General features: G+C 46.1%; 1 protein-coding gene across 3 annotated transcripts; it reads right to left on the reverse strand.

Annotated features, from left to right (window-relative positions):
- Positions 1–20,328: 20,328 nt before the first annotated feature.
- Positions 20,329–22,305, reverse strand: LOC308175591 (uncharacterized protein). Of its 3 annotated transcripts, XR_013937962.1 has the most exons (9): positions 22,186–22,305; positions 22,044–22,104; positions 21,913–21,963; positions 21,557–21,601; positions 21,409–21,473; positions 21,170–21,287; positions 20,894–20,962; positions 20,721–20,800; positions 20,329–20,459 (listed from the first exon to the last, which is right to left on the reverse strand). XR_013937962.1 is itself a non-coding variant. In XM_080551231.1 (8 exons), exons 1-8 carry the CDS (start codon positions 22,230–22,232, stop codon positions 20,457–20,459), a joined length of 459 nt encoding a protein of 152 aa, XP_080407357.1. In that variant the 5' UTR covers positions 22,233–22,305; the 3' UTR covers positions 20,395–20,456. The 3 variants fall into 3 exon arrangements, 2 of the variants coding, with proteins under 2 accessions (XP_080407357.1, XP_080407356.1); XM_080551231.1 differs by lacking the exon at positions 20,721–20,800 and having other exon boundaries at positions 20,395–20,459; XM_080551230.1 differs by having other exon boundaries at positions 20,402–20,800.
- Between the last annotated feature and the right edge of the window lie 831 nt (positions 22,306–23,136).

Genomic DNA, 23,136 nt, shown 5'->3' on the forward strand with positions numbered 1-23,136 from the left:
TAATACCATCGTTATGACGCCATGGCTCTAGAAACTAGACAGAAACACAGTATAACCGGGCGTTGCATCACCTTAACATAGTCAGACAAGTACAACAGAGTTATATTAATATTTCCGAAGCATTTTTAATCAATAAATCCGCATTTACAATGAAGAGTGTTAAACTAACATCTTTAAGATCGCTACATTACCCACGTCTGTCGTCTCGTCCACCATAATAGCGACAAAGGGTGCCTTTTTAATCTCCATTTTGATCTCTTCTTCCATCACTTCAGCAATAGCAAAAATCAGGTCGTTTTGTATTTTGCCTGACGTCCCAGTAAACACTTTGTTTGTGGACAGGTGGTAATGTAAATCTGGGTTGTTTTCAGCCAGAAAAGAAAGAAGCTCAACGTAGTTTCCTCTGTTTGTGGACTTGGCGCTTTCATTGTGTCCCCTAAATGAAAGTTATTGTTTACCCAAAAACAGGACACAATCGATCAGTATTATCGATCAGTCAACGAAAGCTTTCGTTGTGAGGCTCCGTTTCCCTGCGCACTTTCAAAAGTTTCACATCTACCGGCATAGTTCCGCATCTCAATAGTGAATATCAATAGTGCGTATCAATAGTGCGTAGCAATAGTGCGTATCCAATCAAAAGACGTGCTGGGTGCTGACATCATTGAGCCTTACAGCAGGCGCCGTTGTTGCTTTTGCTCGCATCTACGTAGGTTTACTAGGTACGCCACAGGTTTTCTCGTTCCAATGTTAATGTTATGAAGGCCCACAATTTAGAGCCAGTTAGTTTCCCCAAATCAGCCCTATTTTGCCCCTGTTATTTCCTTAATTATTTTCCATACTATTCATGTACGTTTTCATGAAGGTGTATGTATCGTTATTGTAATTGTATAAGTTCTGTCTTAGATTTGTTCAGTATTGTGCAAGCGCCAGATTAGTGGGCGTGGTTTTGATTGGCGTACGTGACTTGATGTATGTCCGGTTGGTGTCTATAGCGACGGAAGTGGTCTGTGCGTTAGTGTGACGAGAGTGAGAAGGAGAAGGAGAAGGAGCCCGAGGTGGAGATAGAGTACATCACAGAGGAACCAGAGATCTTCGACCCCAACTTCATCTTCTTCAAGAGGATCTTCGAGGCCTTCAAGCTGACAGACGACGTGAAGAAGAGTTCGGAGTTTTTAGTGAGTTAACAGCGCTAGCCCAGTTTAGCTGTGTCACCGTTAGCCAGCCTTGCTAGCCGCCGGCTGCTAACGTTGGCGCATAGCGAGACCAAAGCCAAACAAAGCCGTCGCCTCCGAGGTGGATTGCGACCGACCGCTAACACCACCGGAGCTGACCGTGGACCACCGGACCTGAACCATTCACACCTCGTCGTTTGCTACGAAGAAGCCCCTTTCCCTTCGAATTGCAACGTCACTCCCCCCCCTTGTCTGCTGCCTTCCTCGAGTCGCATGCGGGCTCCGACCAGGCCTCAACGCGCTCATTTTCAGTCCGGGACTCTAAGCCTTTTCAGGCCAGGTACTGTGTGTGAGTGAGTGAGTGAGTGTGTGTGTGGCCGGCGGGGAGGGAGTATATTGGGATGTATATATAAGTTGTATAAATAAATGTGTTTGTTTATATTTGATACATTGCTGTGTGTTTAGTCTGTATTGTTTAGTTTAACAGCAAATCTAGTATTGGGTTTAAGTATTGTCTTATCGTGTGATTAACTGAGTTATAGCTTGTATTATAATCTATTATATATATATAACTGTGATATGCTAGTCTAAAGGGTGGCTGGCGCCCCCTGCCTCTATCCTCCTACACTGCCGATTTAGCTCAGAGTTAGTTAGATAACCAGCCCTTCCTAAATTCTACAGTCCTTTAGCTACTCCCTGGTTACAATTGGTCCTTCGAGCCGGATAGGTTGTGTAGTGATAGCATGGCTGAGCGCAGCCAACCAGACAAGACAGTTACCCCCCCTTCTCCGCCCCCTGAGCCAGAGCCACGACCACAGAGAGTCCCGCGGTTGCCTCAGAGGTTACAAGAGTATGAGCTTGAGCTCGAAAGCTCACTGAGTGGTAGTGAGGAGCGCACTCCACGGGATACAGTGGTCGGAGAGGCCGAGGTGTCCGCCGGCGCGCGGGTGGCTAGCACCGAGACAGCCATCAAAGAGCACCAGCCTGAGGATGAGATGGCAGAACAGCAGGGTTTTGCCGTAGAAACGGAAGAGCAGGAAGGAGAGGCCCGGTCTGACAGCGCCTGCGGGTGGAAGAGGGAGGGCCTCAGCCTTAACGATCTGCCTCCCAGTACGGCGCGCTCGAGACCTAGCTCCTGCCGTTCAGTGGCTTCCTCCCGGTCCAGGGTTTCCGTGGGCAGTTCTGCCTCTGGGGCGGATAGCATGCACTCCAGAGGGAGTAGTGCCGCGCTGTCAGAATGTATGCGCCAACAGGCCGAGATGGCGTTAGAGCGGGAACGCCTCCAGTTCGAGCGCGAGCGCCTCCAGATGGAGGGGGCGGAACGCGCGGCGGAGAGGCAGCGCCAGGAGGCGCTAGAACGTGAACGCCTCCAGATGGAAGGAGCGGAACGTGCGGCGGAGAGACAGCGCCAGGAGGCGTTAGAGAGGGAACGCATCCAGTTCGAGCGCGAGCGCCTCCAGATGGAGGGGGCGGAACGCGCGGCGGAGAGGCAGCGCCAGGAGGCGCTAGAACGTGAACGCCTCCAGATGGAGCGCGACCGCCTCCAGATGGAGAGAGAGCAACTGCACGCGGAGAAGATGGAGGAAGTGATGCAGACCATGCGCGACGTGTGCATCAGCAGAGCTCCGTCGGCCCGTAGCTCCAGAGCATCATCCGCACGGCCCTCTCGAGTGCCATCTCCTGAACCCCCCGCCGATGGCTCCATGACCCCCGCCATGACTGTCCAACTACAGGCCCAGCTGACCACCTTGAAGGAAGAGGACCAGGGACCCGACCGCTACGCGGCCCAGAGGGAGCCAGCGTCGCTGCCCGGGAGGGGAGCCATTCCCCAAGAGCGTAGCACACCCCTAGGTCCTCCAGTGAACCAAAAGGCATGCAGGCCGGACACCCAGACAGTCACTCCAGCCCCGATCATCCACTACAGGATGTTTCCCCAGGTGGAGGGACCCAAGTTCCCCTTCTTCAAGGACGAGGACAGGAGCCAGTATGTGGAACTACGCATCTGCCTAGACACGCTCTTGGACGACTCCTGCTCAGAGTCCTACAAATATGCGATTCTCCTTCAGCATGTGAGGAACCCCAGAGCCCACAACATGGTTCTGGCCCATGCCTCCGCACCGACACCTTACACCAGAGCGCTCGCCGACTTGGATGCCCGCTACGGTCGTCCCTGGAACCACGCCCTTGCTGAACTGCAAGCCCTCGAACAGCAGGCCCCCATCAAGGATGAACGGGCGCTGGATGACTTCGCGCTCCGCGTGCACACCTTGGTTGGAATGCTGAAGACGCAGGGCCCAGCTGGCGCCAGCGAGATCAACAGCACCTCCAACGTAGAGCGGCTGCTCCGCAAGATCCCACGCTTCCGGCAGGAGAGGTTCCGGCGACAGCAGCGCGTTCGTAACCCCGGGAAGTTGGGTCTGAGCATGGCTGCCTTCGCGGAGTTCCTACTGGAGGAAGTGCATGACACCAACGTAGACGCCATGGGTTACGCTGAGCCGAAGAAGGAGAGGGAGAAGGGAGACCGCTGGGACAGGCCGAGCTCGAACAGAGGACGCCCAGTAGGAGTGCTGCACACGGAGGAGGAGCCTCGGAGAGAGAGGAAAGCCCGACCTGAGGGAAAGGATTCCTCTCAACCCCCTCAAAAGGGACGGAGAGGTCCACCGCCATGTCCGTACTGCACCAGCGAGCACTGGTTCAATGAGTGCAGTGACTTCAACAACCTGAGTACCGAGGCCAAGCAGAGGTGGCTCGAGGAGAACAAGAGGTGCTGGAACTGTGGGCGCGACCATCTGGCTAAGAACTGCACCTTGAGGAGAAAGTGCAACCGCTGTGAGGAGGTCCACCTCAACATCCTACACGAGGTCTCCCTCGCCAGGTCCACGGAGGGCACCAGAAGCCCTAGGTCCGGTAGCGCACCGGAAGAGGAAACACCTGTCTACTATCTAGACCCAACCCAGAGCAGCGGCTCCAAGGTCCTACTGAAGGTGGTGAAGGTCCGACTTCACCACAACAACGCTGTGTACGACACGTACGCCGTTCTAGACGACGGGTCGGAACGGACCATCCTTCTCCAGGAGGCAGTGCGCCAGTTGGGGCTCCAAGGGACTGAGGAGAAGCTGACTCTGCGCACGATACGTCGCGACCTTAAAGAGGTCACCGGGGCGAGAATCAACTTCTCTATCTCCCCGGCGGGGCGGCCGTCGGACAGATATCGGCTTCAGAATGTCTTCACCGCAGACCAGCTAGCGCTCTCCCGCTACGACTACCCCCTGGAGAGATTACGCGCAAGATATTCCCACCTACGGCGAGTAGACCTACATCCGATAGAAGGAGCGGAGCCAACCCTTCTCATCGGCTCGGACAACGCTGCACTGATCGTGTCGCTCCGTCCTCCGCTGAGAGGACCACGAGGCTGCCCGATGGCTGTTAAGACTGCGCTTGGGTGGGCCCTCCAAGGCGCTACCGAGTGGAGAGATAGAGACGGGAGAGCTACGTCATCCCTCCATGTCCGAACCGAAGAAGTGCAGACCATCAACTGCCTTCACACCAGTGTGGACTCCATGAATGCGGCGCTACTAGACAACGTCCAGAAGCTGTGGACGCTAGACGTTGCGCCCTACAAGAATGAGAAGCTCTACGTACGGTCAAAGGAGGACGTCTACGCCATAGACCTCCTTAAAGCAAAGACAGTGCGTATCGAAGTCCAGGGCGTGAAGAGATACGTCACACCACTACTCCGAAGAGAACCCATGCCAGAGTTTCGAGTATCCCCTCGAACCGTCCTACAGTGTCTGACCAGCACTGAGAAGCGTATGAGGAAGGACGAGGTCCTTGCTGCTTCTTACAGAACGGAGATGAAGAAACTGACGGAGTCCGGTCTGGTGAAGAAGCTTGAGCCAGCCGAGGCGAACCAGAGTGCCGAGTCTTGGTACCTCCCGCACCACAATGTTCACCACAACGGGAAGAACCGAGTGGTCTTCAACTGTAGCTACCAGGTGGGGAAGCTCAACCTCAACCACTATCTTCTCCCTGGTCCAACCTTGACCCCAGCCCTCTTGGGAGTTCTGGTGCGATTCCGTCAGCAGCCGATCGCAGTCAGTGGTGACATTAAGCGAATGTTTCACCAGGTCAGGATGTTGGAGGAAGACAAGCCACTCATGAGGTTTCTCTGGAGAGAGGACCCGAGCGACCCCGACCCCTCTATCTACCAGTGGGAGGTGCTACCCTTCGGGACAACCTGCAGCCCCTGTTGCGCCACCTATGCGCTACAGACTCACGCCGCGCAGGAGACGGCACCTCCTGGAGTGTTTGACGCCGTCCATAAGAGCTTTTACGTGGACAACTGCCTCCACAGTTCGAAGACAGCCACGGAAGCCCGTCAGCTAGTCCAGGACCTGCGTGCTCATCTCCAGGAGGGTGGATTTGAGATCTGCCAGTGGGCCAGCAACGACCCGCAAGTCATCAGAGACCTCCCGAAGGAGGCCACCTCGACCAGCAGCGAGGCTTGGGTCTCTCACTCACCAGATGATGCTCAGGAGATGACGCTCGGACTTATCTGGCAGTTCCAGACCGACACTCTACGCTATCGCAATAAGCCTGCCAAGCCCCAACGCGTCACGATGAGAACGATATACAGCACTCTAGCGAGCCAGTACGACCCACTGGGATATATCGCTCCCTTCACGACGATGGCCAAGGTGCTTGTCCGGGAGCTGTGGGCCCAAGAACGAGGATGGGACGATCCTCTGCCTCGTCACCTAGAAGAGAAGTGGAAGGCCTGGGAGCAGGAACTTCCCACTCTCCAGCACATCAAGCTGCAGCGGAGCTACTTCCCTCCCTCCACGGACCTAGAGAGGAGTGTCATCACGCTACATGTATTCTGCGACGCCTCGGAGATGGCGTACGGGTCCGTGGCATACGTCAGAGCGGCAGAGCTTGGAGGTGAAGTCCACGTCTCGTTTGTCCTGGCACGTTCCCGAGTGGCGCCGAAAAAGCAACAGTCCATCCCAAGACTGGAGCTGTGTGCTGCCCTGAACGGCGCGCAACTGGGAAGGTTCCTGCTCGACGAGCTCCAGCTACCTCTGATGAGCGTCACCATGTGGTCAGACTCAACTACCGTCCTCCAGTGGTTGAAGTCCAGCTCATGTCGGTATAAGGTGTTCGTGGGCACCCGAGTCGCAGAGATTCTGGAGTTGACTGAGGTGAACTGCTGGCGTTATGTAGACACCAAGAGGAACCCTGCTGACGTCATCACGAGAGGGGCAACTCTCCAGGATCTGGCTGAGCCCCACCTGTATCACACGGGACCAGACTTCCTACAGGAGCGGGAGTCAGAGTGGCCAGCCACGCCGGCGTTAGCAGAAGACAGAGAGGACAAAGAGCTGCGTAAGACGTTGTTCTGCGGAGCCACCCAGGTCGTAGACCCTGAGACTACTCCGGGAGAGGAGTGTGAGACGCTCGAAGCGCTGCAGAAGAGGATGTTCTGCTCCAAGGCCGGTCTACCCCTAGATACTACGCTCAGCGCCGAAGATTACACCGCGGCGGAGCTCCTGGTGCTGCAGAGTGCCCAACAGGATGCCTTCTCCCGAGAGCTGGAGTGTCTCGAGAAAGGGAAGCCGATCCCCTCGGACAGTAGACTCCGCGGCTTAGCTCCAGAGCTCGACGGTGTTCTCATTCGCGTGGGTGGCAGACTGCGCCGCGCTCAAGATCTAGACCTAGACACGAAGCATCCCATCGTGCTTCCCACTAAGCATCAGGTCACCAGATTGGTCATCAAGCACCATGATGACAAAGTGCAGCACGCGGGTGGAGAGCGTGTCTTCGCGGAGGTACGACGGAGATTCTGGATACTCCATGGACGGGAGGCGGTACGGAGATATCAAAGGTCCTGCTCGGACTGCCAGAGGTGGCGAGCCACGCCGCCGCAGCCCATGATGTCCGATCTGCCCGAGGACCGGCTGCGACTGAGACAGGCTCCGTTCCACTCTACTGGGGTCGACTGTTTCGGGCCACTCCTAGTCCGAAACCGGCGAGCCTCCGAAAAGCGGTGGGGCATCATCTACACGTGCCTGACGACGAGAGCAATGCACCTTGAAGTTCTGCACCAGCTCACAAGCGACAGCTTCCTCATGTCCTTCAAGAGGTTCACCTCCAGGCGAGGGACCCCTAAGACCCTCCGGTCGGACAGAGGCACCAACTTCGTCGGTGGTGAGGCCGAGCTGAGGGCGAGCTACGCTGCGATGACTGAGGAGGCCCGTGACAGACTCGCCTCCCAGCAAGTGAAGTTTGAGTTCAACCCCCCAAATGCTCCACACTTCGGGGGAGCCTGGGAGCGGGAGATTCGCTCAGTAAAGAACGTCCTACGTACCATTCTCGGACAGAAGGTGCCTACCGATGAGGTGCTCGAGACTGTACTAGCAGAGATTGAGGGCATCTTGAACTCCCGGCCCCTAGGCTATACCTCCAGTGATGTAGCAGATCTGGATCCCATTACGCCCAACTTCTTGCTGATGGGGCGGCGAGACTCTGCACTGCCTCAGGTAGTCTACGACCCTGCAGAGCTCACCGGAAGAAGATGGTGGAGGCACAGCCAGGTGCTCGCGGACCAGTTTTGGAGGCAGTTCATACTGCACTACCTGCCGACCCTGCAAGTCAGGCAGAAGTGGACGAGGGAGAGAGACAACTTGTCCGAAGGTGCCGTGGTACTGGTGATCGACCAGTCCCTTCCACGCGCCGCCTGGCAGACAGGCAGAGTGACCAAGGTCCTGCCGGGTCCGGATGGAAGGGTGCGGACGGCCATCGTGGACGTTGGTGGTCGCACTTACACCCGACCTGTGGCACGCCTGATTGAGCTCCCTCAAATTACAAAGGACACTATCACCTCATACCTCACGCTGCTAGAGCAGCCTAGCCAGTGTGCCTTCCATAGTTAAATGAAACCGAGGGTTTCATGGGGCGGCTGTTATGAAGGCCCACAATTTAGAGCCAGTTAGTTTCCCCAAATCAGCCCTATTTTGCCCCTGTTATTTCCTTAATTATTTTCCATACTATTCATGTACGTTTTCATGAAGGTGTATGTATTGTTATTGTAATTGTATAAGTTCTGTCTTAGATTTGTTCAGTATTGTGCAAGCGCCAGATTAGTGGGCGTGGTTTTGATTGGCGTACGTGACTTGATGTATGTCCGGTTGGTGTCTATAGCGACGGAAGTGGTCTGTGCGTTAGTGTGACGAGAGTGAGAAGGAGAAGGAGAAGGAGCCCGAGGTGGAGATAGAGTACATCACAGAGGAACCAGAGATCTTCGACCCCAACTTCATCTTCTTCAAGAGGATCTTCGAGGCCTTCAAGCTGACAGACGACGTGAAGAAGAGTTCGGAGTTTTAGTGAGTTAACAGCGCTAGCCCAGTTTAGCTGTGTCACCGTTAGCCAGCCTTGCTAGCCGCCGGCTGCCAACGTTGGCGCATAGCGAGACCCAAGCCGGACAGAGCCGTCGCCTCCGAGGTGGATTGCGACCGACCGCTGACACCACCGGAGCTGACCGTGGACCACCGGACCTGAGCCATTCACACCTCGTCGTTTGCTACGAAGACGCCCCTTTCCCTTCAAATTGCAACGTCACTCCCCCCCCTTGTCTGCTGCCTTCCTCGAGTCACATGCGAGCTCCAATCAGGCCTCAACGCGCTCATTTCAGTCCGGGACTCTAAGCCTTTTCAGGCCAGGTACTGTGTGTGAGTGAGGGAGTGAGTGTGTGTGTGGCCGGCGGGGAGGGAGTATCTTGGGATGTATATATAATTTGTATAAATAAATGTGTTTGTTCATATTCGATACATTGCTGTGTGTTTAGTTGTCTGTATTGTTTAGTTTAACAGCAAATCTAGTATTGGGTTTAAGTATTGTCTTATCGTGTGATTAACTGAGTTATAGCTTGTATTATAATCTATTATATATATATAACTGTGATATGCTAGTCTAAAGGGTGGCTGGCGCCCCCTGCCTCTATCCTCCTACACTGCCGATTTAGCTCAGAGTTAGTTAGATAACCAGCCCTTCCTAAATTCTACAGTCCTTTAGCTACTCCCTGGTTACAGTTAAGTTACAGGTCGAATCCGCAGCACCGTTTAATGTGAAGGCGGGCAGATTTTTGAGCCCCCTAGCAACACATTTTGATTGGATAAAAGCTCTAACATAAAGGCCAGCCCTCCAAATCTCAATCGGAGACTGGAAGCAGCGCAACCAAGAGGAAAGCTATGAAATGAAGAGAATAGACTATGGGGAATCATTAATACATATTTGTGGAAAATATATATTAAAATAAAATGTATATTCTGATGATGTTTAGGCCAGCAGAGAAGGCCTTGCTGGCCCTGACGGCACACCACTGGTTATATCATGTTCTGACTAACAGCGGCTGTTTCTCCAGCGTTCCTGTCACATTGAATTTCGGAACGCCATTAAAATAAATCTGCCCTCCGTGTCTAATGTTATCTACAGACGTTACATGTTTTAAGGCTGATCTGTGCATGATACTGGTGCGTTTTGACATACTTCATGTTGCATTCCCCCCTTTGATGGCAGATGATGCCTGAAATTTACCTTAAGTTCAGCCGCGAAGTTCTTGCATGGTTTTCCTATCTCAGTGCAGACTGGCAGGGTAGGAGCACAGGATGATAGCCTACAGATCACCTATTCTGCCATGGTCTGATAATGAAGCATTGTTCTTTTTTGTTTGATGACTTTGATCCGTTAATAGTGTAAAACCGAGCGTCAATGCTTTTCTATGACACTACTGATGACGTATCAGGGTCTTGAAGGGTTGTCCCATTTCATAGGGAAAGATTTCAACCACTATGGCTTGTGGCTCTGTTCAGAGGCCTTGGCTCCAAAGCAAGTGGCACTCCAACACAGATAACATTTGCGTATCTGCAACTTCTGCACATGCTTCTGGTTAGGGGTGTAACGGATCGCCCCCCACGGTTCGGCACGCATGTGTACCGCGGATCAATTGCAAAATGTAACCAAGTAATAATATTACTTAATATTAGTTAATATCCCTTGTAAATCACAATGTAGAGTTGCCATGAAAAGATAGACGCGACAGTTGCGTGCTTTCTTTTACTCTAAAGCGCAATGATAGGTTGATAATGGGGGGAAAAATCCAGAACAACAAGGCTGCGTTCGTAAATTCGCTCTGGAATCTGATCAGCATTCATGGAACGCCTCTTGTCCAATCAAATTACTTGGTCCCTTTATGACGTCGGACCCAGTGTGCTCGCCGGCGCTCTCAGAGCAAATTTACGAACGCAGCCCAAGTGTTTCATGGCGAGTGCTGCTAATGTTGGCGACAGAGAAGAACTCGAAATGCCTCCCTCGTCATTTAAATCCCATGTATGGGAACACTTTGGCTTCTCTGTCAATTATAACAATGACGGACAGTGTCATTGGAAGTGTGGTTGATAAAAAAGTTACGGTGTTTAAGCGTTGTGCAACGAGAAAGTCGTACGAGCATGGCCACACATTTGACGGGAGTGTTGACGGGAGGCACGAAAAAGGCAGCTTGATAACTTCTGATAATGTAGCCAATTTTTTCATACCATGTTTAAAGTAAGGTTTCACTTTATTATATAGTTAAAAGTGGCAGAAAACATGTTTATTTGTCTGCTTTAAAGAGCCCAGTGATTCACTGCTGCAACCAGGTGCCTCCTCCCTCTCTCCAACTGCATCATTAAGTTGAATGAATGAATTAATGAATGAATGGTCTTTATTGTCATTAATATAGTACAGGTACCATACAACGAAATTTGTGAGGGGGGGCTCCCCTGGTGCTAGGAAAAAAATACTAAAAACAAGAAGGGAAAAGAGCTGGTTTACATAAATAAAGGCTACAGCTGCACAACAGCGGAGAGAAACGCGCTACAGAGAGTCGTGAGAACAGCACAGAAGATCACCGGCGCCCCCCTCCCCTCTCTGGAAGAGCTGTACAACACACGCTGTCTCAGGAAGGCCTCCAAGATCTCCAGGGACCCGACCCACCCTGGGCACGTACACTTTATCAGGCTGCCCTCGAAAAGGAGGTACAGGACCCCGGCCGCTAAGACAAACAGACTGAAGAACTGCTTCTACCACAGGGCCGTCAAGGCCCTGAACACAGCAAAGGCCTAAGTTCTGGGCCCAGGACAGTCTGGACGGATTGTATGGCAGCTAGTGCTGAGGCACAAACATGTACATTTCAAGCCTGCAAACTGTGACACTTTAAATAACGTGAAAAAATACTTTTGTGCAATATGACAACCCTAGTTGACTATCTGTGCAGTATAGTACAGTGGATTGTGTACATAGCCTTTATTTATGTAAACCAGCTCCTTACCTTCTTGTGATTTTATTCTTTTTCTAAAAGTTTTTTTTTTTTCCCTTTCCTAACACCAGGGGAGCCACCCCTCCTAAATTTCGTTGTTTGGTACCTGTACTGTAGCAATGACAATAAAGTCCATTCATTCATTCATTCATATATACACTATCCACTATACTATACTATACAAATAAAACACTGTGCTGTACTCTATGCTATGCTATAAATATCCTAACATTTCCTATCTCTGAACCTTATGTGCACGAGGGTTGTCATATTGCACATAGTATTATTGCACATTCACACATTGAATGTGTGTTTCTGTTTAATATGTAGCCTAATGTTTGAGTGTAGAATATGTTATGTATGTATACACACACACATATATATATATACCAGTTTTGACATCTTGAATGTTGTTGGGTTTTACACAGTAAAAGTGGTGTTTTTACAGAATTCGAGGAAAAAGCTTTTTATTTGTATTTGTATGTTTTGTGTTGATCCGAAAAATGATCCGATCCGTGACTCAAAAACCGTGACACGATCCGATCCGTGACTTAGGTGATCCGTTACACCCCTACTTCTGGTGCATACTGGGAACTGGAGTCCTAAGGTTATAAACACATATCACCAGACACACTGCTGACATATTTTAGTTTAACAAGCATGAGAGAGTGGCTCGTTTAGGTTAATGAGCATGTGACAATGAATTGGCTCAAGTTGTTTGCGTCATTGATAGGGCTGTCCCTAACGACTATTTTTCTAACGATTAATCTAGCGATTATTTTTCCGGTTAGTCGATTACTCTAACGACTAATTTAACAATTAGTCTAACAATATTTTTTTTTACTGTTCGATTAATGTATCACTTAATTTTCCTCAAAATAATGGCTGTATTGTCTCTCTCTGTTTAACAGTGTCTATATAAAGCACTCTGGGTAATAGCTGCTGCTCTTATAAAACAAAGCAGTGTATGACATGCACATTTCTCAGACGGCCGCCCCTTTAAATGATCAGCTGATGTATGGGGGCTGTCTGTGGGCCCACAATTAAACACAGACACCTTTAATTCGGCGAACTGCTACTACTACTACTGTAACTGCCTCTGTCAAACAGCCCCAGACACAGGGCAGACTCACTGCTATGTTTAGCCAACTTGAATGCCAACATGGCCATCAGGGTTTTTCCTGGCTCAAAATGAGGCGGAGGTGGTACCAGTGGTGTTTGACATCGGGGGGGACCCATGAAGCAGGGCTGTCTGGGGGTCCTTAAACATCAAACACTTAATTTCTTGCTTTCTGGTGAATTAATATGCACCAATTTGTGCCCTTTCTGCATCAATTTATGGTGGAATTATTTATGTAAAGGAAAACACAATATTCAGGCACCAGATGACCATTCAAAATATAATGTAATATAATGCAATATAAGGCTTTCTGTACTTTCAAATATGTATTCTCCTTGAGCAGTCAACATACTATCAGCTATTTTGCTAGCAGAAACGAAAGCTAACTTATTTGCGAAACAGCGCCCCCGCCACCATGTCGGCGCAGTGCAGCAATTGCAGTTAGAAATGACAGAAATCCACCGAGTGCAACGCTTGTAGAAAATACGACCGTCAGTTTGTCGAGAGCTGGAGGCGGCTAGAAATATGACGGAGGCGGCCGCCTCATAATTCTCTATGCAGGAAAAACCCTGGCCATTTAGAAGTCTGTCCATCACCACAACACATAGCTAGCGAGTAGCTACAAGGCTAGCTAACGTTACTCTCGCTGCTATGTTATGATTAGCTAAATTGATGCTAACGTAGCATGCGAGCTACGAGCTAGATAACGTAGGTGCGAGCACCACAATGACAATAGGCTACCTTAGCTAGCCAGCTACATAGCTAACGTTACTAACACCAGAAGACAAGACATACAAACTGTATAGAAGATTGATACATTGAAAAAGGCATGAATATTTTCTGTTTTTCTCCCTCCCCTCCACCCACCCCTCCCTCTCAAACATGTCTGCATGCATATATACATATAGATTTGCCCATCTACACACACACAAATATAAACAAGTTTACGACTAGCAGATCTTCTAGTAGGCACCCACTTCTTTACATATTTCATAGGGTTCCAACACTCAAGAGGAGGTCCAACTAGTTAAATAAAGATAAGAGCTGAGGTGTTTTCAATTCTCAGTTGTGTGCGCAAAGGTGTGACAACATTATTCATTTCTGAAAACCCTCTTTCCCAATCTGCACTACTCACAGGAATGGTATCAATTGCATGTCTGAGTTTAAGAAGGGCTTTCTGCATGGTGATCTGTGTATGGTCTATTATGTTTGGCAATATAATATGCTATATTGAAGACATTCTTAGTGGAGGCTAGACACTCCTCTTGTGTTTTCAGAAAGTTTGACTCCAAAGTGTTTTCACCCAGTTTTTTGTTTTGTTTGTTTTTCTACTATTTCTTCTGCTAGCTTGTGGCTCTGTGAGACACTGTGTTCTTGTATCTTCTTTCTCAAAGATTTCATTTGTTTCTCCCTGGTTCTGCCATATTGGCCAATGGAGTCCACCTGGAGTCCTTATCAAACTCTACCTAGCTATGACAGATTCAGTTAATCCATTAATCAGATACCCAAAGCTAAATATATAAGGTGCAATAAATTATTTTTAGAAACACTCCAGAGATGTGGTGTTACTTCTGGCACTGCTGAGTCTATGGAAGCAGCACTTGTTCTCATGTTGTTTCTAATCCTGTATATGTTCCTATTCTTACAGGAGAGAGCTCCAACCCAGACTCAGACATGGAGCCCAGCTCCACCGCATCAGGAAGCCATAAACAACACAGACGGAGGAGGAGGAGCTCAAGACAGAAGAATCACCACTGTTTAGATTGCAGTGAGAGTTTCATTTGTCCAACTCACCTTAAATCACAACCACAGACTCAAGGAGGACAGAAGACTCACTCTTGTCTTCAGTGTGGAAAGAGATTTGGTTGTATGAGCAAACTAAAGAGACACCAGAGAATACACACAGGAGAGAAGCCATTCTGCTGCTCCCAGTGTGGGAAGGGTTTCAGTGATGCAGGAAACCTAAAGAAACACCAGAGAATACACACAGGAGAGAAGCCATTCTGCTGCTCCCAGTGTGGCCAGAGTTTCAGTCAGGCAGGAGACCTAAAGACACACCAGAGAATACACACAGGAGAGAAGCCATTCTGCTGCTCCCAGTGTGGGCAGAGTTTCAGTCAGGCAGGATCCCTAAAGACACACCAGAGAATACACACAGGAGAGAAGCCATTCTGCTGCTCCCAGTGTGGGAAGAGTTTCAGGGATGCAGGAAACCTAAAGAGTCACCAGAGAATACACACAGGAGAGAAGCCATTCTGCTGCTCCCAGTGTGGGAAGGGTTTCAGTCACACAGGAGACCTAAAGAGACACCAGAGAATACACACAGGAGAGAAGCCATTCTGCTGCTCCCAGTGTGGGCAGAGTTTCAGTAAGGCAGGAAACCTAAAGAGACACCAGAGAAGCCATTCTACTGCTCCCAGTGTGGGAAGAGTTTCAGTCACGCAGACGCTCTAAAGAGGCATCAGAGAATACACACAGGAGAGAAGCCATTCTGTCCTGTGTGGACACATTGACATTGTTTAATGATGGGGGGGGGGGTTTAAATGTGATTTTCTTATTTTTTATGTTATGAAAGTTTAAAGGTTGAAGAGCCTCAATGTAACAAACTACAGTTTTAAGATCACTTTCTTATACTTATAGTTTGTTGTCTCAGTGTTATGTTTGTATTTCTGTTCAGTTCAGTTGTGTACGTGTTTTTGTAGTCCACTAAATCTAGGACTACAATTCCCCAGATGTCTAGCCATTAGGTGAAATATTTGACACGTGTGTTGTGCATTGGCTAATAAAGTGATGCTGTTTGAACCCTTTATACTCCTGCATTCACTTGTCACTGCTTTATGCCTGAAGAAGGTCTATGACCGAAAGCTTGCAATAAAATAATGATTTTTGCACAGATTTCAGTGTGCGGATGCTGCTTTATTCACTCTAAAACAATTCATAATCAAAGAGTGTAAAAGCTGTACAGTAATAATAATAATAACTTTTATTTGTATAGCGCTTTTCCTGCAAGCGTTGCAGCTGAAAGTGCTCCAATCGTTATATAATCATAATATAATTATTTAGTCATTTAAAGGCAATATTAAAAAGATGGGGTTTTAGCCTTGACTTGAACATATGTGCTGAGGTTGCATTCCTAATGTAAACTGGCAGTGCATTCCACAATTTGGGAGCATAAAATGAGAATGCAGCCTCACCACCTTACATGTGGTACACAGAAAAAAACAGCGTCAGATGACCAGAGAGCTCTATTGGGCTGATCTGCTAGCGAAAGGTCTGAACATATTCTGGTGCTGTGCCAGTGAGAGCTTTATAAACAAGCAGAAGGATCTTGAAATATATTCTGAACTTAATGTGCATGGCTTTTATTTACCTCAACACAAGAGAGCACCATGCTATTATAGAGACAGACTGTTATAGAGACAGGCTGTTATAGAGACAGACTATTATAGAGACAAGATGTTATAGAGACAGACTATTATAGAGACAGACTGTTATAGAGAGAGGCTGTTATAGAGACAGACTATTATAGAGACAGACTGTTTCAGAGACAGGCTGTTATAGAGACAGACTATTATAGAGACAGACTATTATAGAGACAGACTATTATAGAGAGAGGCTGTTATAGAGACAGGCTATTATAGAGACAGACTATTATAGAGACAGACTGTTATAGAGACAGACTTTATAGAGACAGACTGTTATAGAGACAGACTATTATAGAGACAGACTGTTATAGAGACATACTATTATAGAGACAGACTATTATAGAGACAGACTATTATAGAGACAGACTGTTATAGAGACAGACTATTATAGAGACAGACTGTTATAGAGACAGACTATTATAGAGACAGACTATTATAGAGACAGACTGTTTCAGAGACAGGCTGTTATAGAGACAGGCTGTTATAGAGACAGACTATTATAGAGACAGACTATTATAGAGACAGACTGTTATAGAGACAGACTATTATAGAGACAGACTATTATAGAGACAGACTGTTATAGAGACAGACTATTATAGAGACAGACTATTATAGAGACAGACTGTTATAGAGACAGACTATTATAGAGACAGACTATTATAGAGACAGACTATTATAGAGACAGACTGTTATAGAGACAGACTATTATAGAGACAGACTGTTTCAGAGACAGACTATTATAGAGACAGACTGTTATAGAGACAGGCTGTTATAGAGACAGACTATTATAGAGACAGACTATTATAGAGACAGGCTATTATAGAGACAGACTATTATAGAGACAGGCTGTTATAGAGACAGACTATTATAGAAAGAGGCTGTTATAGAGACAGGCTATTATAGAGACAGACTATTATAGAGACAGGCTATTATAGAGACAGACTATTATAGAGACAGGCTATTATAGAGACAGGCTATTATAGAGACAGACTGTTATAGAGACAGACTATTATAGAGACAGGCTGTTATAGAGACAGGCTGTTATAGAGACAGGCTGTTATAGAGACAGACTATTATAGAGACAGACTATTATAGAGACAGACTGTTATAGAGACAGACTATTATAGAGACAGGCTGTTATAGAGACAGACTGTTATAGAGACAGGCTATTATAGACACAGACTATTATAGAGACAGACTATTATAGAGACAGGCTGTTATAGAAACATACTTTTATTGAGACAGACTATTATAGAGACAGACTATTAAAGAGAGAGGCTGTTATAGAGACAGACTATTATAGAGAGAGGCTGTTATAGAGACAGACTATTATAGAGACAGGCTATTATAGAGACAGACTATTATAGAGACAGACTATTATAGAGAGAGGCTGTTATAGAGACAGACTATTATAGAGACAGGCTATTATAGAGACAGACTATTATAGAGACAGACTATTATAGCGACAGGCTATTATAGAGACAGACTATTATAGAGACAGGCTATTATAGAGACAGACTATTATAGAGACAGACTATTATAGAGACAGACTATTATAGAAACAGACTATTATAGAGACAGACTGTTTCAGAGACAGGCTCTTATCTTTTCAGGAAGGTACAGTATGTCTAATATGCAAGGTCATTTATCCTATTTAGTGCCCCAAAAAAGTAGCTTATACCTTAGGTAGATTGTCAGTCAGATAATAATTATATTTAAGACACCCTGACCCTATTTCTTGACTCAAAGTGAACTTTAAACATTTCATGAGGAAAAATATGATACTATCAGCTCCCACAAACGTTGCTAATCATTAACAAAAAGGCCTCAAAGAAATGAGAGAATCACACTGAACATTTCTACCATAACATGAACGATACCACAACCACATATGATGATTTAATTAACAACAATTAATTAGCAATAACACATCTTCTTCTTCGGCGTATGGGTTGTTGTTTTCCACTCCACCAGGCTCGGGGCCGAGGGGCTACCCTTTTACCACCCCGAGACCTGGTTGAGGGAGTAGGGTCCATCTGCGCGCAACAAATGAGTAGGGTCCATCTGCGCGCAACAAATCCAACACCCGGAAATGTGTTATGCAAATATGCAGGCGCGGTATGATGACGTATGGTACATCACATTTCCGGGTGATGGATTTGATGCGCGCAGCGCAGATGGATACACTAGGAGTAAACCATGAATCGCCTTACTACGGCCTTACTACGGTGAAAACTACGGAAAAAAACTAATATGTAGAGTACAGTCCTATCAATTGTTCGAAAAGGAGTAGGAAGAAGCCTGTCCTACCCCTGTTTATACTTAACAATTATGCTTACATTATATAATACAATTAATTAATACATATATTTCAGTATCATCCGTTCTAATACTTTTTCATTAAAAATAATTTAAACCTTTTTTTAAATAGAGCAATAGAGCAATATTTCTGCTTTCCTTCATATTTTCTTCATATTTTTGACATTAGGAACAAGTTATTAGTGTGATCACGATATCCGACCTCATGTACAATCTGTACTGCAGTAAAAATGTGGAACGCCCTTCCTATAATCTTAAAGGAGTGCAAAACACTGCCCACCTTCAAAACCACTCTCAAAAAACATTTACAGGAGGCTGCAATCCGTAACTGGACCCTCTAAATCAAAAATCAGATTAAAAGACCCGAACTACCCACTGTACATACTTTGTGTTTTGTCCCCCGCCCCCACCTGTGGTGTATGTCCCCACCTGCCCTACCCGCTGTACATACCTGATGTTTTGTTGTATTGTTCTTCCCATGATGGATGTATTTTTATCTTGTAGATAGTAATAGTTATTTGTCTGTATTATCTTGTAGATAGTACTAGTTTGTTTTGTCGGTCTTACATGTAACGATGAATTGAGAATCAAGGACCCCAATTGAAATAAGCCAGTGGCTTTCTTGGGTTTTTATCCTGTTAGTTGACCTTGTATGTAATATGTACTTTCATGTACCTACTTCTGCAAATCTTCTAATAAAGTTTTCAATCAATCAATCAAAATCCTCATAGCTTTTTTCTGTAGTGTAATCAATGGGTTTAAAGTGCTTTTATATTCATTTCCCCATATCTCCACACAGTAACTCAAATAGGGTAAGACAAGACAACAATATAGAGTATACAACATCCTCTGTTCCAGAATATGTTTTGCCCTGCACAATACTGCAATACTCCTTGATACTTTGGATCTAACGTATCTTATATGAGATTTCCAACAGAATTTACTGGGCTTAAAGTGCAGACTCTCAGCTTTAGGTTAAGGGTATTCACATCCAAATTGAAGGAAGGGTTTATGAATTATAGCTCTTATGTATAATAACCAAAAGTAATTAGACAATTGACTCAAAAGCTGTTTCATGGGCCAGTGTGGGCTATTTATTCCTTCATTATTTCTTTATCAATTAAGCAGGTAAAAGGTCTGAGTTGATTCCAAGTGTGGCATTTGCATTTGGAGGCTGTTGCTGTATACGCACAACATGCAGTCAACAGAGCTCTCAATGCAACTGAAACAGGCCATCCTTAGGCTGTAAAATGCACTTCAATTACATCTGGATTGTTTCATTTCAAATCCTTTGTGGTGGCATACAGAGACAAAATTATGGAAATTGTGTCACTGTCCAAATACTTCCAGACCTAACTGTATATAAATAAAAGAATGTCAATGACCCCAGGTGAGGGACTTTATTAGGTCAAACAGGTTTGAGGGGTCAGGCAAAGGACTTGGTGGAGTCAGGCAAGGGTCAGGCGATCATCGTTGTAATCCATGGAGCAGGGCAGGAACCGTGGTGCAAGGTGCTGGGCTGGAGGTGTCCATGGTGCTGAGTGCACACTGATGAGCTAAATAAAACATTCTATTTCTGATGTCAACAGCACTAGGGCTCCTTCACAAAACCCTTACTGGAATCTTCATACACTCTGTGAATTAGTCTTTACTTTCTGATGAGTCAACAGCAATAACCCCATCCAGTGCGACATGTAGATAGCATATATTTAGAATATGTAAAATGCAAACACCAGAAATGCAAGAAAGTTTATGAGGTATACCAAATGGAATTAATAACAAGTGTTACAACCCTTCTGTCTAGAGTAAAATAAGGGCCTAACAGGGTAGAGTGCAGAATGTACAGGTGTGTTGCAACACAAATGCCCCAAAAAAGTGTACAAGGGATCAAATCAATTCAAGCTTTATTTGTATAGCGCATCTCACAAGATACGACTCAATGCGCTTCAATCAAGACATCATTGCTGATTGCACTTTAGCACAAGTGCTCTTTCAACATTGTCTCTATGGTCTTTCAGCTTCCTTTTCTTCTCACATTTTCGACCATATAATGGTGAGACAGCTGCTTCTCACTGTTGAGACAAAATGTTATAAAGAAGTGATTAATAATTAATTTAAGAAACTCACATTCATCAGTGGTTGCAAACTGTCATGGAATTTGTATTAGCACTCTCCTCATGTTTCCAAAATGCATTGCAAATGCAATGCACTAACAAGTCATTGGTCACTCTTCGTTGGTGTTGAACTTGTTGAGCCCTTTCCTAAAATAATAATACAGTGCTTAACCATGTTACAATGAAAAGGTGCAGTTAAGTACTGAATGAGTCACTCACTTTCTTTCCTTGATCATTCTACCTCAAGTGTCCTGATATAAAGTGTGGTTTCACTTTCCAGGCTTCTGACATCTTTGTCCCTGGTAACAGGATACACACATAAGCATGACTATGTGTACAGCTGTGAATGGTGGATAGTATGTTTGTATGCAATAAACTTCATTCACACTAACCAATTCTTTAGGAGGAAAGCTGTAAGGCCTCTTGAAGTATGTGTGGTCCTCGTCAGTGTCCAGTGGCATCTGTACAGAGTCCACCATTATTGCCAGTATGTTTTACATGAAAGGGTTAACTACTTCAAAAAGAGATCCAGGCTGGATTCAGAATGACACAGTACCACTAAACATATTGCATGTGCCATAAAGTTGCATGGAGTATGTGTTTTAGGAGCAGTAGCCCATTCAGAAACAGGCACACGGTCATAGATACTTAGTGAGAGATGCACTGACCATGGTGTTGCTTGCATGACTCCTTTTAACACTTGAATAGGTCCTGAATACAGGTGGGACACTGTCGTGAAGGGTCGCTCTGCCTTCCTCACTAAAGTGAGCAAACTTCCTTCCATATCTGAAATTAACACACATTATCTTCACCGGAAGGTTGAATTGTAGGGCCAGGTGTTACCCCAAAGTCCTCTTGATAATAAATGTACAAATACAATTATTATTTTTGTAGCACTGCAGCATACCCTTCCAGCCCAAGGTTTTCCACCAGGACAATACACCACCACCTTCTCAGGAGAGACATGTCATCCTAAAGAAAGAGCAGTTACTCAATTTGCATTCAAAGTCTTATAGCATATTGATATAATGGGTTCTTGTTTTCTTAATACTTACAATGCTGAAGTCAAAGGTAGCCTCCATGGCGAAATACCAGGCATACTGTAATGAGAAAAGACACAAAGACAAGATTACCATGTGACAGCTTATAACTCAGTGAGAAGGTAGTCACACACATCCAATGAAATGTACATGGCTGATAACTCCATAGGAAAGTGATATGAGAGGTCTGCACACATGAATGTTCCTTAATACCTTTTATTGCACACCTTTTTATTTGCAAATGCACAAACAGAATGTTGGTCAGGACTAAGTGGTGGTCAGTCATTGTTACATACATTTACACATTTTTTTGATGGTTTTAAGGAACAATCAAGTGTGCCATATCACTTGGTGGCATTACCATAACTCACCATTATCATGAAGACACCACAGTCATTGCCACTGGTCTGCCTCGGAAGCCCCTGTACGAAGAAAAGTTAGTTAGAGAATAGTAGGTAATTATGACTATAGCTATAATATGATAGTAACATTCAAACAATACCTCCAAATCCAGACCAGTCTTCTCTGTCCAGGATCCCGCAACAATTTTCTCAGCAACACCCCTGGGCAACCAAGAATAAAACTAAGTCAAACAAAGAAGTACACACCTCCTACAGGAGAGAAAAAAGGAACAACATTCGTACCACTGCTGCTTCAGAACCACTTCACACCATGCAAGTCGGTCGATCATGCTTATTTGCAAAAGTTCAATGAGGAGGATTTCTCTGTGTTTCTCTTTCCTTGTGTTGGAAATGTGTCTATTTAAGTCCACTCCAGCTTTCGGGAAGCCAATCCTTTCTGAATGTTGGACAAACAATCAGTACATAATGCATGCATTGCCACAATGCCTCCTGATTGAACACAAGTCTTTAGAAATGGCAGTAACATTAGACAGGTCAGGGGACCGCCAGGACACACATCATAGGCAGGTCAGGGGACCGCCAGGACAAACATCATAGGCAGGTCAGGGGAACGTGACCGCCAGGACACACATCATAGGCAGGTCAGGGGAACGTGACCGCCAGGCAGGTCAGGGGAACGTGACTGCCAGAGCAAAAAATATTTGGGGCAACCTTAATAGTGTTCTGTAGGCTTCAGAGGTGAATCCCCTTGGAGTTTTGAAATACTGCGAATCTAGAAAGAAAATTTCTTTCTGGTGTGGCCTCATTACCTACAGGGAATAACGCATTCTGGACAATAAGCAAAAAGGACACTTTGGGGGTAATACAATAGACACAAACTCACAAGCAAATGGCATATGAAGGTTAAAGCTGAGAAATGCTCAACTACATTGTATGTCTTTATAATCTACTACTGTGGATGTCATATGTTGCATATAAAGTTATGCTCTGTATATATATAGGAAAGCAGAAATATTGCTCTATTGCTCTATTTAAAAAAAGGTTTAAATTATTTTTAATGAAAAAGTATTAGAACGGATGATACTGAAATATATGTATTAATTAATTGGATTATATAATGTAAGCATAATTGTTAAGTATAAACAGGGGTAGGACAGGCTTCTTCCTACTCCTTTTCGAACAATTGATAGGACTGTACTCTACATATTAGTTTTTTCCCGTAGTTTTCACCCG

Source organism: Nansenia antarctica (genome assembly GCF_963989245.1).
Source record: "Nansenia antarctica genome assembly, contig: SCAFFOLD_25, whole genome shotgun sequence".
Taxonomy (NCBI): Eukaryota; Metazoa; Chordata; class Actinopteri; order Argentiniformes; family Microstomatidae; genus Nansenia; species Nansenia antarctica.

Excerpts from the sequence above, each read along its gene's own strand:
- LOC308175591 (XM_080551230.1), bottom strand. The coding sequence starts at position 22,232 with ATGATCGACCGACTTGCATGGTGTGAAGTGGTTCTGAAGCAGCAGTG. Across the intron at positions 22,105-22,185 it reads GTGGTTCTGAAGCAGCAGTG|GGGTGTTGCTGAGAAAATTG; the intron begins GTACGAATGTTG and ends TTGGTTGCCCAG. Across the intron at positions 21,288-21,408 it reads GAAAACCTTGGGCTGGAAGG|ATATGGAAGGAAGTTTGCTC; the intron begins GTATGCTGCAGT and ends TGTTAATTTCAG.